Source organism: Sinocyclocheilus grahami, unplaced genomic scaffold (assembly GCF_001515645.1).
Source record: "Sinocyclocheilus grahami isolate Dianchi unplaced genomic scaffold, SAMN03320097.WGS_v1.1 scaffold493.1, whole genome shotgun sequence".
Classification (NCBI taxonomy): Eukaryota; Metazoa; Chordata; class Actinopteri; order Cypriniformes; family Cyprinidae; genus Sinocyclocheilus; species Sinocyclocheilus grahami.
This window is the reverse complement of record NW_015505672.1, coordinates 449,616-468,076: the sequence shown is the minus strand read 5'-3', so window position 1 is coordinate 468,076 and position 18,461 is coordinate 449,616. Positions and strand designations below refer to the sequence as shown.

General features: G+C 37.5%; 1 protein-coding gene and 1 long non-coding RNA gene across 4 annotated transcripts in view; one reads left to right on the top strand and one right to left on the bottom strand.

Moving 5' to 3' along the window:
* The window catches only part of LOC107554180 (transcriptional regulator Myc-2-like), an 11,129-nt gene extending 9,475 nt beyond the window's left edge, over positions 1 to 1,654 (top strand). The window contains exons 2-3 of one of the 2 annotated variants that reach the window (XM_016236610.1): positions 1 to 131; positions 254 to 1,654. The exon at positions 1 to 131 is cut by the window's left edge and continues 1 nt beyond it. In XM_016236610.1, coding sequence (XP_016092096.1) covers positions 1 to 131; positions 254 to 813 — 691 coding nt within the window. In that variant the 3' untranslated portion in view covers positions 814 to 1,654. The remainder of the gene's footprint in view (positions 132 to 253) is intronic. The other variant, XM_016236611.1, reaches the window with a different exon arrangement.
* An 8,519-nt stretch (positions 1,655 to 10,173) lies between these two features.
* LOC107554182 (uncharacterized) overlaps positions 10,174 to 18,461 on the bottom strand; it is a 14,287-nt gene continuing 5,999 nt past the window's right edge. Inside the window, exons 3-5 of one of the 2 annotated variants that reach the window (XR_001605038.1) lie at positions 13,313 to 13,400; positions 12,900 to 13,042; positions 10,174 to 10,434 (exon numbers count right to left, since the gene is read on the bottom strand). This is a non-coding gene — a long non-coding RNA (uncharacterized lncRNA). Of the gene's footprint in view, positions 10,435 to 12,865; positions 13,043 to 13,312; positions 13,401 to 18,461 lie in introns of those variants that run through there. The other variant, XR_001605037.1, reaches the window with a different exon arrangement.

Genomic DNA, 18,461 nt, shown 5'->3' with positions numbered 1-18,461 from the left:
CCACAGTGTGGCGCTCGCCTGTCAGGCTCTGGAGAGCGAGGACTTACCGCTGGACAGCCAGGAGCAGATCGAGTCCACGTCTGATTATGGCTCACTGTCCACTGGAGGAGAATCATCCGCAAGCGATTCTGGTGAGTCTTTTTATTCACAAACGACATTTATTTTGTTATGATGGAAGTTAGTTTCTTGAAACCATTTTAAGTTTGCTCTAACACAGTTTTAACTGTTGTTCAATTATGTTTGTGCTCCACAGAGGAGGAGATTGATGTTGTGACCGTCCGGCGGTCGAACACGCTGACGCGCTCTCAACACCAGCAGCAGTTGGAGGACAGCAAGCGTGAGCAGCAGCGTGCTCTGAAGCGCTGTCACTTAGAAATCCAACAACAGCACAACTATGCTGCCCCACGGCCCGCCTCTCCTCCGCCCCCACCCTCCCCTTGTTCCGCACCCCCTCTCAAACGCTCTCGAGGGTCTGGAGACTCCCACCGAAGCGCGCAGAGTACGGGACGCTCTCGCAGTCTGGCCTCCCGACAGGGGGTGGACACGGAGGACGAAGAAGAGAGACGGAGGTCACACAATGTGATGGAGAGGCAAAGGCGCAACGAGTTAAAGAACTGCTTCCTTAGGCTACGGGACAACGTCCCCGAGCTGTCCAATAACGACAAGGCGTCCAAGGTGGTGATTTTAAAGCGGGCTAAAGAAAGTATCAGAAATCTGGAAACCGAGAACCAGAGACTGACGCGGAAGAGAGAGAAACTTCGAGAACGACAAGAACAGCTGAAAGCCAGACTGGAACGGCTCAAGAGGTTGTGAGGGTCTGGGACAAAAAAAACCCACCGGTTTGGTCTCTAGATAGTGGTCTAGGCCCCTATCTGGTTTGAGGACTGTAACACTTGTGACTGACTGCAAAGGCTTCAATATCTCTGATGGGAGATTCTGGATTTTTTTCCCCGTTTGGAAACATGCATGGTCAATGCAAAAGAACGTTCTCAGTGTTGTGACTTTACATTGTGCTAAAGTCATTTAGTTCTTGAGTCTTAATATGAAGCAGTTTCATATACTCTATGTTGGATGAATAATCAGTTAAAAGCATAGTTCGCCTTAAAAGAAACACCCTAGAAGATCCTCACACGTTCTACCTTTTTGTTCTTGGCATACATTTATTGTAGTATTTTGGGCTGGATCCAAAGGTTGTTTAAAAATAAGGGGTTGAATGTAATTTGCAGATGATTACGTTTTTATAGACTAAAGTTTGCATTTGTTGATGTTCAGACTGGAAAGATAAACTATATTGGATTCATGTTCATGCATAGCTCGTATTGTTGAGTTCTGGAGTTCTGGAGTGTATTCATACTTGAATCTCACTCTGTTTTGACTCCATGTGTCTTTACTCTGTCAGTTATTGTATGTTCCCTCCCATTTCTATGTTTATCTACCTCTACCAGGAAGAAACCTGGCTATTTTATTGCCTTCATAATGGCAACTGTATAAAATGTTTCTTCAATTTTTTTTTTTTCATGTAAATACCACCTGTTAATTATGTATCATAAATTATTTTTAGGCTTTTTCTTCGTGGTTCATTTGCAGAAAAAGAGGTTCTGTTCATCTTCAACTGCACTTTGTTTTATAAAGTAATAAAGAATGAGCAAGATGACATGTTTGGATTTTATTTATTTTTTTACTGGCACCATGCAGAAAATCACAGAATAACATCAACTTAAAGATTTCAAGGTGTGGATTCTTGACAGGTGAAATTGCTGGCACACACAGAGTTGCACAAGAATAAAACCTTTAAAGAAAAGCAGGAATGTTTGAGTGATGGAATTTGGGTCAAGGTGGCGGGGTTGACATTTGTTGAAAGTCTAAAGGGCCTGATTGCAGTGGGTCAATAAAACACTTAAGTGTAGGAGTTACCGCATTGAAACACTGAGCACAAACTTGCTCCACATGAAACCCATAACTGAACCTTTATGCTTAAACCTTGTTTTATAGTGAACCGAATTATGAAGCATAAACCATATACTTAAGTGTGGTTGATAAAAACTGCTGATTTGGTTTAATGCATTTCTCACTACATTTCTTTCATTCCTTTCTCGTTACATAATTTACAATTATCTGAATGAATATTTGAAAGTCAAATTCATACTAGTATTCAGAAATGATGCCAGAGGCACTGTGGGTAAATATTTTACCTACTTCCCTAGTTGGCTCTTGAAGAGCAGCACAGTTGTATAATTCATGTAATGTTAAATGTCTACAAATATTTTTGTATTTGATAAATGGTGCCTTAAACATTTGTAATCAAGAAATTCATGCTTTCAGCAAACATTTATCAAAAGTGACAATGATAAAAGGATACAAAATTTCTATTTAAAATAAACACTTTTGAACTTTCTATCTATTCACCAGGAAAAAATTAAACCGTTTCCATAAAAATATGAAGCAGCTCAACTGTTTTCAACATTGATAATAATCAGAAATGTTTCTTGAGCAGCAAATCAGCATATCAGAATGATTTCTGAAGGATCGTGTGACACTGAACATTGGAGTAATGATGCTGAATATTCGGCTTTGTCTTGACAGGAATAAAGTACATTTTAAACGTTTAAATTATAATAATACAGCAAGTGACCTTTATTGCTTCCCTCGGAACAACAAGCAAGTCCAGGCTGAGCGCTGACGGTTTTGCAAAAAGTGTCAGAACGGGTTTTAGACCTTCATTGCTTACTCTCCTTTCATCTTTTGTGCTTAAACCTGTTGGGTCATGGATGCTTTGAAAGAATATAAGCGAAGTTTGTCTGCATTGTGAATTCTGCATTCAGTCTTTAAACATGTAAATGTGCTGTCATCTAGACAACTGGCCCCTGAACCGTTCTGAAATTGTAGACGGAGAGGTGCTAAAGCGGCCAAAGCGAGACCATTACGAAAAAGACGAGATCTGGAAAAAGAAACTGCTCCCAGTTAGTTTCACATTTAAGTCTAGTTTCAGTCATACAACTCGATAATTCTTAAGGGTCTGTGGCTGAAACAGATCACATTTCATAGAACAAATGTTTCAATAAGCAAATATGCTTTTAAAAACGTTATTGTCAACCATTACATTTCCCCCATTTAATGTTATGAATGCTAAGATCAAAAGTGACAACATCTGTAGGAGGGCTGAACACACACGTCAGCGCATGTTAAGCTTGTGTCCTCCTGAGGCTGTTCAGTAGGAAGCAAGAAAACGTCCTGACAAGGATTCCAGAGTGTTTCAAAAGCTTATCTTTAAACCAAAGCCCTCCAAAAACACAGGGAATCACCTCAGGTCTGATCCTAAATGAGAGAAAAAGATAAGAAAAGAGATAAACATCTATTTACTTTAGCAATCACACCCATCTTTCTTTGAAAACTGGTGCTTCCACCAATCCACTTAAATACATGACCACAGGAATCACCCTTAGAAGACTGCGAGAAAGTATATTTCTTTTGCATATTGGGTTTGTTCAAGAGGTGGAAATAATGACACCTTAAACATCATAATTTAATGCACACTCTAAAAAAAAAAGCTGGGTTAAATATAACCCAGCGCTGGGTTAAAAAGGGACAAACCCAGCTATTGGGTTGTTTTGACCCAGCGGTTCGGATGTTTTAAACCCAACCGCTGGGTCAAAACAACCCAATAGCTGGGTTTGTCCCTTTTTAACCCAGCATTTTTTAGAGTGCATAAACTAATTACCATGCACTCTTAAAAATAAAGGTTCATTATCGGCATGAGGAACTTTTCCGTTGCACAAAAGGTTCTTTATATTGGAAAAAGGTTCTTTGCAATAAGAAATATGCATCACTGTGAAAACCCCTTTTTGCACTCTAAAAAATGCTGGGTTAAATACAACCCAGCGTTGGGTAAAATATGGACAAACCCAGCGATTGGGTTGTTTTGACCCAGTGGTTGGGTTACTGCCCAGAAGGTTGGGTTAAACATTTAACCCAACTGCTGGTTGAAAACAACCCAATCGCTGGGTTTGAGTGTGGAATCTTTATTTTTAAGAGTGTATTTGCTGAAAAACACCAAATGAAACGTTTTTCAACAAGCCTGTAAGATAGACATCTGTCACTGCATGACAATCTTGGCATTTTGTGCCTTGTGTGAAAGTGTTTTTTATCAGCGTTTGGGCTTTAGCCTGTTGGTCGGATGTGGATTGACACTGTTGTGTTTGCTTTCATCACACTAAAGTGTCTCTGGCCATATGCTCCCTTGCAGGAAGGTGACAAGAGACGGGAGCCATGTTTGCGCTGGGATGTTTCACTGCCTTCCTACTGTCATTAAGACATGAAAGCAGATTTTAGAGCTGAAACAGCCTCTTTAAAGAATATTAACCATGAAGGTCACAAAGACATTCATTCATTACAATAATCCTCAGAGGTCAGCATCCTCCCAAAACATATTAAAATGCAACCATTACGTCATACAAAATGACCTGGAAATGCCGAACTTGTATTACTTAAAGCAGCACTATGTAACTTTTTCTGTGTTCAAAATTAGCAAAATGTATATAATGAGCATGAATTCATCTAATTCATTGCCATGCATTATACGACTGATAAACTGCAACGGCTGGAGTTAAAAATCATCAAATGTGTTCTATTGAAGAAACAAAGTCACCTACATCTTGGATGCCCTGGGGGTAAGCAGATAAACATCAAATTTTCATTTTTGGGTGAACTATCCCTTTAAGGGCTAAAATGTGATTTATGAAAGCATTTTACATGCACAACCAACAAGGAGTTATTTCAGCGATGCACTTTCAAAATGATATCAGTGATTGACACACAAATTAGATTTTGAGACATGAATGACTGCTGGCTGTTTTCAGAAAAAATAGCTTTTTGAGAGGTAGCAGTCACTGAAGCGCTCAAGGGCTCGGCACAAAAATGCCAAATAGCCGGAGAGATCCGCACACTACACTGACATGTGAGGCTTTTCGGAGTGGTAGACAAGGACAGGTGTGAGATCTGTTTGAGGCCGGGAAGGGCCGTCCTGGATGCATGTGTGGAGCTGGGAAAGTATTTTGAGGACAGTTTCAGATCAATGCCTCTGTGTGTTCAGTGCATGATTTATGAAGACACACCACACGCACTAACCACAGGGCTAAAGTTAGTCAACTCCATAGCAACATCTTCTCGCTATTAGAAAACAGCACTCAAATGGAGTTTTCAATAGAGAGTGTCTTTAAGAGGCCATTTGCAACAAACCCCATTAAGTTAAGCCTTGGGAATAATGGTAATGGTTTACTTATGTTTGGAATACACTACACAACTTTTGAACAGATATTTACAGTCTGGATGATTCAATCCAGTCAGAGGGTATCAAACATGTTTGATATTTTGAGCCGATTATAAGAACATCTAGCAATGAGGCACATATTTCTGCGTGAGTTTGTGGTGTTTGAAATTACTTGAAAGTCTGGTAGCGTGTGATCCTCAGGCTTTTAGCATACAATGCCTAGTTTTTCATCTGTAACAATTCATAAAGTTGGTGAATGTATTACGTCTAGTGTTTTAAAATCTCTTCAAATTTTAAAAGTTGTGTAGTGCATTTCAACCTTTAAAGGGGTCATATGGTGTTGCTAAAAAGAACATTATTTTGTGTATTTGGTGTAATGAAATGTGTTTATGCGGTTTAAGGTTCAAAACACATTATTTTTCAAATACTGTACATTATTGTTTCTCCTTTATGCCCCACCTTTCTGAAACGCGTCGATTTTTACAAAGCTCATCGGTCTGAAAAGCGAGGTGTGCTGTGATTGGCCGAATACCTCAAGCGTGTGATGGAAATGTTACGCCCCTTACCATATTGTGATGATGCCCTGTCCGGCCGGAGCGACGATTCAAAAACATGAAAACCCATTATAAACGAGGCATTTGTTGCATCAAGGGGGGATATAATTATGGATTATAATGACTTGTACTGTCTTTTTCCCTGTTGCGTTGCATCGCGCCGCATTAACATAAAACCATGTCTGCATTTGTGATCGGAGAAATGACAAACAACAAGCCCTACTCTACACTGTTCAAAACTCACGTTTGAATCATCGGTGGTAAATTCTTTAAATATAAAAAAGTACTTACTCAGAGTCAGAACAGCCGGCATTGTAGTCTACTCTACCAGGATCAGGAAAGAGTCCTCCATAAAATGTGCTGCACACATCTGAATATTTGGGTCGAACTGTTCTGGAACAGTGTTGTAAATACAACTTAACCACTGATTTCTAGTCATGTCCTCTTTTGGAAGACCAAACAAAGTAGTTTCGCTTTCACAACGAAACCCAGCGTCACACACGGCAGCCTAGAGTGAGCGGCGGTGGCCTAGAGTGAGCAGAGGCCGGGGGCTAGAGTGAGCAGAGGCGGCGGGCTTGAGAATGGCACGGCCGGCAGATTCGACGAAGCAGCGTCCGGAGGGCTTGCGGCAACCACATGTGACGACCCCGGGCTGGACTCCGCTTCATCCACGGTGAAAGCCAATCCGGCGATCCACAGCATAAACTTTCTTTGCGTAAACATTTGGGTGGCTTTATGCAAATCTTCCCACATAGTGACGTAGACATGTGGGGGCGTGTTAGAACGAGCCATTTTAGGTAGGCGTGGCTGACTCTTATCTTCTATAAAGGATATCTCTTTGGATTTGAGACTTTAGTATTTGCAATTTAACAGATCTTCTTTATGCACCAAGAGCTTGTAACACTCCAAAGAGAAAGGAAAAATTTAAATCGCATCACATGACCCCTTTAAAAGGATAGCTCACCCAAAAATTTAAATGATATCTTACCCTCATGTTGTTTAGCTTCAAGCACAGCCTAAAACACTTAATCTTATCATCTCAACTAAACCTCACTGTCACAACAATTAATGGTTTTAAGGAACTGACAGAAACTTCCCTGCAATTTTAAAACAAAGTGGCTTTATCTTAATCCCAATTTAAGTACATAATGATTTACACTCAACAGATCTCAGATCCATGTCCTTCTTTGCTTTGTTTGATGAAAAAAAAAAAAACGTACTTTTTGACATTTACTCCTGTATTTCTTTAAAATTTTGTGCATAATGATTTATAGAACTAACTAGCCAGCATATCTAGACTAGTTAATCAAAGGAATTAAAATAGCCTTGACAAGAGACCATATGAATGATGTTTATGGTGAAGCTAAATTGTTTGACATCACTATTTGTGACTTTCTTTACAATCAAACTAGTAGAAACACACACACTACACATCGATAACCCACTTTTAAATGCCCATGGACCTTTTGGTCAAAGATCTCTAATCCCAGAGAGAAGAGCACACGGGTGAACAGAGGTTTTAGGGTCACACCCTAATGAAGCCTAATCCGCCAAAGGTTAAAGGTCACTGTGTATCCACTTTCCTGGGCATAAGAAGGTTCTTTCTTTTGTGGATGTTAAACCTCCTCTTTTCATGCCTTCAGAGCATAATGAGAGTCCAGTCACAGTGAGAGAAGCGCCGGGGTAATTAGGCGTAGAAGCTGATAGGGTGTCATTAAACATTAATGGAATTTATGTGGATTATTTCAAGTATGTCAAATTGTGTCAGAAAGATTAGTTCACATAAAGGCTTTTAAACTGACAAAGGAATGATAAAAGCTTGGGGTGACATGTTAACCGCTTTGCACAATATATTTATTTTTATTTTCGAAGGGTACCAAAATGCCGCTCGACCGGTTGGGTCACACAGGTATCACGCTCTCAAGTGCACGTACACAGAAACACACTTTTTGAGAAACTGCTCTGTGTTTCAAAGTGAAAAGGAAGTAAAGTGCCGTTCATGCTGCCTATCAAGAAAAAGATGAATTGTAAATCACAGGACCTTCCTAGACTCTTCCAAGAACTTCCATCGTTGAGGGAGCTGATTATTTTGATCTAATACAGCCATGAGTCTTTTTGGGAAAGATCCAACAATATTGCTACAAATATACCCCAGCAACTTAAGACTGCTTTTGTGCTCCAGGGTCTCACACACACACACACACATGTAATATACATATATAAATATATATATTTATAATTACTTAGTATAGTTAGTTAAAATGAACTTGTATATATTTTAATAAATTTACAATCAAAATATATTGTTCAAAACATATTATAAAAACACATTTATTCAAAATTTATTTTAAGATAGGAAGTATATTTTCTTGCCCCCTTTAAGTGTTTTTATAATATTTTCAACATTACATTTTTTTAGAATATTTTTTCCCCTATGGGTTTTACTGAAAAAAGCACTGATTAAGTATTCTACTCTATAATTATAGTATAAATAAAAATGATAATTAATAAAGGTTGTCTGCTCTTATGCCATCTATAATTTGTTTACAGAAAGAAAGTGGTAGATCACTATCTTTAGTTGCCCACAGGCTTAATAGTTCATTGAGGATTTATTGGCTAAATTACTGTGCAACAGCATTCTTTCCCTTCATTTCTGAGTGAAACACATCTGTGGGCAAAACAGGCACAATGAGAGCTGAATGTGAACATAAGACTGTAAACCTATGAGATTTGTTTTAAATTTCAGAATTAGGAATTCAGAAAGAGGAAGTAACTAAGAAACGTACAGCAAAGAGAAGAAAAGAGAAGTAACGAGAAGAAGCTGTGACAGTGGGGGGAAATGCTAATTTGTAGCTGCGGTGATGTGTTTTGATGTTAAAAATAATGCAAAGCATCATGTATTCCTACTCACTAACAAGGGAGGCTGTTACACGTATGTTTGTGTGTGCAAGAGTTGCACATGATTTTAGAGTTTTGCATCATTCTGTTGACACAAACACACCCAAGTATATTTGTTCAAAGGTTGGTCATTCTTTAATAGAGGCAATGTCCACATTTGTACATAGTGTGCCACCTGGTCAAAGGCAACTGAGGTGAGATTATATGAGGTCTTTAAGGGTTATAAGTTTAGCCTGAACTCGTAAGCATGCTTTAAAGAACATGTTGTTCCATGTCTCTCCAAATAATTTCCAGTCCTCTCTTAAAAAATAAAATCTATACAGAGTATGGAAGAATATATATCTCACTGTATAGACATAATATTGTAATTTTTGTAAACTACATAGCAATATTTAGTTTCTATGTATACGTTTATATGGCTGGAATGACAATAAACACTCTCTATAGGATGCATTTGAATTTGTATACACTGTATACTCCTAAATATAAAAAAAAATTTAATATAACAGCATAATATAAGATAATGCCAAAGCATCAATAAAAATAATGTAAATAAATAATAGTGCTGTAATTTTTCTTTGATGATATGTGGTTTTTCTTAGTGTTTCATTGCTATGTAGGTGCTAGTGATTTCTTACTAGGTCAAACCAAAAAAGCCCAACCAAGTTTCTATATTCTTGTCACTAGATGTGTCTCAGGTTTCCCTTTCAGTATTAGTCCATAGTTGTTGTTTTTTACCCCCATCAGATTGCAGTTAAAATTAATAAAATAAAGTTAAATATTATTTTAAAAAATAGAATAAATTATTAATATTATTATAGATTAAATTATTGAAAACAAATAATTAAATAAAATAAATATATAGAATAAAATAAACAAATATAACTAAATATAAAATATACATAATATATAGAATAAAAATAAAAGTAATGAAATAATAAAATAAAAATGATTAAATTATTACAACTATTAAATATATACAAATATTTAAAAATTTAAATATCAAAATAGAAAATATTAATATGTAACTAAAATAAAATAAAGTTTAAATGTGTGCAAGTGGACACTGAGTGGCTGAACACTGGGGGCGGAGAAAAGCCCTTCATTTCAGCCAACCAGATGGGAGGGTGTGATCGCAGACACGTGGAACACAGTCCAGGAAATTCATAGAAGCACAGAGACATACTGTACATACTGTACATGAAAACACGTGGAAAATAACAACCACTCAGAGGCAGGAGGGACCAAAGTGTCCTCATAATACAAAGAATCACAACTGTGAGGCCAAACCAAAGTCTGAACGTGTGGTTTACTGTTGAATAACAGCCTGAATGTGAAAAAATCGTATGTGCTTTAAAGAAATAATTCATCTTAAAGTGAAGATTGTCATACTTTACTCACCCCTCATGCTGTATGACATGAGTTCACTGTAAGGAGTTCAAAAACAGAAGAAAAAAAACAATAAATGCACCAAACAATGCATGCTTTGCATATGTTATTTTCTAATTTTGCTGTAATGCATTCCCATACCTCTCATTAGGAAACTCCATGACTAATGAAGCCCTTATGTGACATTTTTAATTACCTCAAGGAAAAACTGCTTACACAAGACGCTCTGCCCTCGTTTTGGTGTAATTCCAGCATTCTCCAGCATGTGTGGTCTGTGACTAACCAACAAGCCTGAAGATGGAAGCCTTGAGAAAAGCTCTGTGAAATCTGGGTGACCAAAAAAGGCAGTTTGGATGAAAATAGTAACACCTCCTAACCAAGCCGATTTACTCTGCAATCATAAAGTTATGGTTACAAAGCACATAAGTCCATTTACATCAGTCACACCACTGCAATGCACGTAGACAGTTTTATGCAAAACTCACAATTAATGTGCTGCAATAGTTTAAGTAACACACATAATAGTAGTATAAAGAGCTATTTTTATATTTTCTGACATTTTCTTCTACATATTAGTCCAGGCTATTTCTCTATTTCTCCCCATTTCCCTATATGACCCTCCCTTCAGCACAAATCTGTTGTATTTTTTAGCAATTTTATTGCCGTGCAAAATTTGAATTTTTATTGTGTGTTCAAATGACTAACCTTAAGCATGACCAATAATAATACTGATACTTGTCTTGCATGAATGAAGGAAAAGAACTAAGAGAGAAAACACATTTACAGCCCAGTAAAGGTTCACTTTCAGTCTATCAGAAATGAGCGCTAAATTTGACCCGGGTCCCTCATGGGTGGGTGTTTTTGAGCTGAAAACTTCCATTTCTGTCATGTATGTCAGATGATGAGTCTTGTTTTTGCTAGGGGGCTTCCCCTTTTTACGAGTGTTGGTGTCTGACAGCTCATCTCTACCTTATGCATGATCCGACTGATACAGTAAGTGATCTGAATCTGCGGTTCTGCAGAAGCACAGGAATCATAAGACACCATAGCATGATAAATGAGCTTATTGAAAGTCTCAGAGGTTCACAGATTATTCATATTTAGACCAGATGTACCGGTGGTGGTTGATATTTTTAGTTGGATGTTCTTGTCATGCACAGTCAGACTTGGTTAGATGATTGAACTGATGGTAGATCAGACCACTCAAACATGCATGGGAAGACAAACTCTTTCAACTCTTCTGGTAAAAGGGTAGGAGCTTCACTTGGTGGATTACTCATTAGATGAATCTTCTGATTTCAGCAAAACAGCCGTCAGAGTATAAAACAGTGTGCCTTTTTTTCATAAAATACCCTTTATCCATCTTTGTGTCAAGACATCCGCCGATGTCAGTCCACACTTGACACTTCAGTCTATATAAATTATTATATAATATATCTAAATGCTTTTGTACACCCAAATCACACATTTTGCTTGTGCTATCTGTCTTTCGAAAATACTACTTGGTTTCATATTTTATTATCCAATGCAATAACTTTCAGACATGTTACTTAAATGTCTTAACACTGCTGCGTTTAACAGCACAGTGAATGGCTCTTTTATTCATAATATAGCTCATTTTCCTGAGCGTCCTGTTTTCAGCCAGTGCAACAAAAGCCCACATTTTAAGGCCATTCAGATCTGATTTTGACCCTGAGCCAGCTGTAAATTGATGTCATTTCATTATTTTTGTACAGGATGTAAGCATCTTAGAGGTTTCCTTAAATTACTGCTGTGCCAAATCATAGTGCTATGCTGAAAGTGACCACTATGAATCACATTTTATCGAACATTTTCATGATTTCTCAGAATCCGTTCACTTTTTTAACATGTTCATGCATGAAATCAGTATATACTACAGGAATCTGTGATTTTTATATCCAATTAAGGTAAAGTACATTTATAATCATTATCAGCAAATTTATTCATAATTAACATTTCATCAACTCTCTGCATACAAACAGTTGGTCAATGGAATTTCAGTATATAGGCAATTTGCCAGGCTAATTATTTAAATCAGTGGTCTCAATGCCTAAAGAACACTATATATATACATATGGTTCATCCCCTTTTCAGCCATTCAAGTACATGCACACTTCCTGTTGACATCTTCATGGTGATTTCTGTTAAAGCAGAACAAAGGTCTAAAAAGCAAATTATATGATGTAACCGTGACTCTCGGGGCCCTACAAACCCTGATTTTTAACATCAGGGTGGAAAGTATGCAAATGAGAACAATGTAAGAGAAAAACTGATAAGTAACAGGAAACGTTCCTTTTTAATGTTAAACCCAGATGGGGAGCTTCCCTCTGAGTTGCCTGCGAGTAAAGTGCTAGCACAAGTACTGCAACAGAAAGTACGGGGTGAATACCTACATATGACATTCATGTGAAATTTCCCTAAATAGCTCCTTTGTGTAGGCTTCTTGATGAGCTTGAAGTATTTTAGTGTGAAAAACCACAAATTTGAATCGCTCCAAGAACTCAAGACACATTTTACAAGAACATGCATATTAATCGGAACGATCAAGAGCACTATATACTGTATATGCAGTTTGAATGCCATATCGTTTCTAAAAAACAACTAAAATCCTTTTAGAGTATTAAAACGTTCATGAAATGTAGTTTGCATTGCTAATGCATCACAGTTTTCTGTTATTAAAACTGCTACCGTTTTGCATGATGCAACGTCAAGACGGTCTCCAGAAAAATGGCTAAAAGTTTTGGTTTGTGTGTGGCCTCTGGTTCCGTTACCTCTATGAGTGATGCATGTTTCCACAGCGCATGCCTTCTCAATAGGAGGATTTCCCCTTGTTGTTCAAAGCTGCACTCATGATTCACTGTTTTACTCGCTCTCTTTCTCATTCCATCCCTCTCTCTCTCTCCAACCGAGGAGGCTGTGGAGAAACGAATAAAGGGGGAGTTTCAAGAGCAATATGAGTAAACTGCAAAAGTCTCACCGCAGGCAGGTGGTTAGATACACTTCAGTGGTCTCAAATGTGTGTTATTTCAGCCCTCATGCATCTTACTGCAAAGTTAGGTGACGTTTGATGGGAATCATTTAAAAAACTTCCAGATGCATTACAGTAATGGGAATTGGGGGTGAAATGTGCTTAATTGTCATGAAGCTTATGATTTCTCTATAATCTCTCATGCATGAGATTCACCTGTAAAAGCTTCATTCCAGTGGGAAACAGACGTTTTCAGAATAACCGCCGGCATGTATTTCTCAATTTCTTCAGCTTGTTCCTAAAGCTGCAGAGATCAGAAGAACATGATAAGCTCCTCAACACACAGGAATGTGACAAGATACACAACAATTTGCCTGCAGGGGATTACTTCATGGAAATGTATTCAAATTAAGATGATGGCATTGCAAAATAAAGATGTTAGAGAGCAGCTTTATATATATATATATATATATATATGTGTGTGTGTGTGTGTGTGTGTGTGTGTGTGTGTGCATAATCTTTCCTTAAAAGGCCATAAAACTCTTGATTACTTTTTTTAATCTATCGGCAACGATAATATTTGATATTTCTGATTTGAAGGGTTTTACCAAGTAAAATCATCAAAGTATGCATGCGATACACATGTCACTGAATTAAAGGGACCAAGAAGTCCTACTAAATACCGGGACAAAGTATCTTTCCTTAAAAGGCCATAAAACTCTTGATTACTTTTTTTAATCTATCGGCAAAGATAATATTTTATATTTCTGATTTGAAGGGTTTTACCAAGTAAAATCATCAAAGTATGCATGCGATACACGTCACTGAATTAAAGGGACCAAGAAGTCCTACTAAATACCGGGACAAAGTTCAGTAGTACATGATTACAGTACTCAGCAAAGCTTGGTTTACATTCCCTGGTGACTGATATGCATGTGTGCGCATGGGTGCTTGTTTGGTAGCTGACGTATCACTATGATTTCAAGGCCAGATGGCTTTCTGTGAAGAGGACAAACGAGAGTTCGAATGAGTGCATGTGTGTGTGAAGTGAATTGGATTGATCAGGTCATTGCATGAATGCCAACTCGATAAAAACACAGGACTACAAAGATAGCAGTAAGTCTTGGCTCTGACATTATATGCGCTCTGTTCCATTCCAGGGAGTTGTTTCTGAGAAGTTGGATTTCGCTGTATTTACCATGTGGCACACAGAACCCTATCATAGAAGTCAGTCAGAACAAGTCCTGATGTGACACGAGCACATTCTCTCTGGATATGCGTTTTAATTTGGTCAGATAAAATTATCTTGATGTCCAGATAGTTCCTCGAATGCTGGGTGCCGAATTTCAAGCATGTTACAGGAAATTTGGTTTTCAGGTAATAAAAAAAACTAATTTGTCTAAATTCATGAATTGCATTTCTCTTACTCACTGGCAAATAGTTGCCCACGCCCTTCCCCTTTTAAGCATAAGCCACAATAAATTTAGTGAGATTTATGCTTAATAATATTAATAATTAGCCAATGGGATAAGAAAAATAAAGTTAATTCAATATATTTTCTCATAATATCTTATGCTGCTATACAAAGATAGCAGTAAGTCTTGGCTCTGACATTATATGTGCTCTGTTCCATTCCAGGGAGTTGTTTCTGAGAAGTTGGATTTCGCTGTATTTACCATGTGGCACACAGAACCCTATCATAGAAGTCAGTCAGAACAAGTCCTGATGTGACACGAGCACATTCTCTCTGGATATGCGTTTTAATTTGGTCAGATAAAATTATCTTGATGTCCAGATAGTTCCTCGAATGCTGGGCGCCGAATTTCAAGCATGTTACAGGAAATTTGGTTTTCAGGTAATAAAAAACAACTCATTTGTCTAAATTCATGAATTGCATTTCTCTTACTCACTGGCAAATAGTTGCCCACGCCCTTCCCCTTTTAAGCATAAGCCACAATAAATTTAGTGCGATTTATGCTTAATAATATTAATAATTAGCCAATGGGATAAGAAAAATAAAGTTAATTCAATATATTTTCTCATAATATCTTATGCTGCTTTAGTTCTCATGTAAATTTGCACAGTGTTTAGACCATTTTAGTAAAAACCAAGACAAAAGTATTGATTAAAAATTATTTTCAGTGTGATTTCACTAATGGAAATTTTGTTACTAATTTAAATTTAGTTAATTTAGTTCATTTTAGTTTCATAATGTCTGATTTCACAACACGTTAATTCAATTTACTTTTAATTTGAATATTTAAAATATGTGTTCTCATTTCTTCCGGCTTTTTTTTCCAGTTTAAAAATTAAAATAATATTATTTTATACAAATCATAATCAAATCAGCGTATGCTCTTTGTAGGTTTAGAAAAAGTCGTTTTGTCAAACATTCCCTGTGTTTAATAGTAAAATGTGTAAATGCTTTTCTTAAAAGCCACAGTGAAACCCCAGTCCACAACTCATTGTACTTCTGTAATACAATGTATTTCTGAGTCAAATTAAATCTTTAATGAGAAAATGTTGACACGACTTGAATTTATCCATCAGAAATTGACTGGATCATAAAAAGCAGGCTTTTTTTGCACAGGACTAAGATGCCGAGTGAGATTATGAAGACAAAAAAATTATTTGGAATAACATTCACAGTAAGACCAGAAATGTATAGTAAATAGTCAAAGGATCAATTTAGATTTTATGTCGATTTCAGACCCGTCAGATTTAAATGTGTGTGCTGTGTGTTTCTGGCACCAAAATATGTGTTCTCATTTCTTCTGGCTTTTTTTTTCCAGTTTAAAAATTAAAATAATATTATTTTATACAAATCATAATCAAATCAGCGTATGCTCTTTGTAGGTTTAGAAAAAGTAGTTTTGTCAAACAGTCCCTGTGTTTAATAGTAAAATGTGTAAATGCTTTTCTTAAAAGCCACAGTGAAACCCCAGTCCACAACTCATTGTACTTCTGTAATACAATGTATTTCTGAGTCAAATTAAATCTTTAATGAGAAAATGTTGACACGACTTGAATTTATCCATCAGAAATTGACTGGATCATAAAAAGCAGGCTTTTTTTGCACAGGACTAAGATGCCGAGTGAGATTATGAAGACAAAAAAATTATTTGGAATAACATTCACAGTAAGACCAGAAATGTATAGTAAATAGTCAAAGGATCAATTTAGATTTTATGTCGATTTCAGACCCGTCAGATTTAAATGTGTGTGCTGTGTGTTTCTGGCACGTGTGTGAAATGTCAGAAGGAACATGTGCGTGGGTGATTTGTGGGAAAATGTCCTGTGACAGCAGCATGAAATGGGCTGAGTGACAGCGGACAGCTGAGGGATGTGAAACAAGACAAAAGGACAGTATATATGTGGCGGAGTGCGTGAGTGTGTAAGAGGAGAGTGTGTGTGTGTGTTCAAGCATCTGTGTATCTGTCTGAGTCTGCAGTGGGGCAAACCATTTCACATTCCTCAGACGCAGTTGTGTTTTGAGTGATTTATAGTTCGTCTGAATCAGTGGCGAGTAAAAGGCATGATTACAGAACATTATTTACATATGGAGATACAAATGTTCACGACTGTGGATGAAAACAGATCATTCACTTAATGACCGGCTGCAAAAGACATCTTATTTACAGAACATCAAACCAAACTTTATACTATAAACCAGTTAGCCCACATGAACCCATTCGAGCCTAACTCACCCTCATGTTGCATTATTCTATAGAATGTACAGGCTGCTCTTTTCTGTTAACTGAAAGTATATAGGGACAGAAGCTGTTAAATATAAACAATCACTGAAAAAACACAATCACTGAGTTTAAAAATGACTTGTAAACTCAATCAGGTGTAGCTAATCAACTTCTCAATGGCACACAAAGCCATTTGACATTCAACTGTGATCAGCTGTGCTCATTTTGATTAGCTCAGCATGAAAAGAGCTTTCCTGGAGCATTTCAGTCCTTGGTAGTGCAACTGAAGCTATGGATGGCAAGGCACTGTCAAAAGATCTCTGGGATAAAGTTGTGGACAGGCACAAGTCAAATTTCAAAGGCTTTAACAATGCCTAGAAGCACAATGAAGTCTATTATTAAGAAGTGGAAGGTATTTACAACACAGACCCTCCCTGGATCATGACGTCACTCCAAACTGAACGAAAGAGCCTGGAGGAAACTGGCCAGAGAGGTGACCAAGAGGCCTACAGCAACTCTGAAGCAGCTGCAGGAATTTATGACAAAGCGTGGTCATTGTGTGCATGTGGCAACAATATCACAAATTCCTCACAAACATGGCTCGTATGGGAGGGTTGCAAGAAAAAAGCTACTCCTCAAGAAAGGCCACATGCAGTCAGACTGAGCTCTTCCAAAACACACCTTGAAGATTTTGAGGCAGATGAGACTAAAGTTGAATTATTTGGCCAAACGATATGTCTGGCAGAAATTCAATACAGCTCACCATCCAAATAACCGCATTCCTCCAGTAAAGCATGGAGGTGGTAATATCCTGTTAAGGGGGTGTTTCTCTGCAGCAGGGACCAGAGCACTTGTCAGGATAGAAGGAAAAATGGATGGGGCAAAATACTGTCAAGTTCTTGAGGAAAATCTGCTGCCCTCTGCCAGAAAGTTGTCAATGGGAAGAAGGTTTACCTTCCAACATGACAGGTGCCGGGTTTCCATCCAAAGTTGCGAATTTTACTTATGCACAAAACTGGAATATCGCATAAAACATTTGCGAACCAGCATCGTTTCCATCCAACAAGTGAAAGAGAACAAAATCGTCACTTCCTGATAAACTGGCACTATAAATCACTAAGTAGGAGAATATAATAATTTTCATATATAATAAATAATTTATTAATACTTTGATGACAGACTTTGCTCGTGCATTTCCGAATGACCATATAACAACATGTCAGATGCGTTTCTTATGCGATAATTCAAAATGCGCATTAAAATAGGGTGATGGAAACACAGCTAGTGACCCAAAGCACACAGCAAAACTGAGCACACAGTGGTTGAAGGAGAAAAAGGTGAATGTCCTTGCATGACCCACTGAAAATCTGTGGAATGACTTGAAGACTGCAGTCCACAAATGGTCACCATCAAATTTAATTGAACTAAAGCAGTTCTGCAAAGAAGAGTGGGCAAATAATGCAAAGCCTAGATGTGCAAAGTTAGTAGAGACATAAAGGCTGTAATTAAAGCAAAAGGTGGTTTAACAAAATACTGACACAAGCGGGTGATCCTTTTTCCAACTCAGTGATTCTGTTTTTTGTTTCCTGACATGTTGGTGTTATATCTTTCACGTGGATATTATAAGTTGCACTAAGTAAATACAGCTGGATAAAACAAAAACTGTGTCC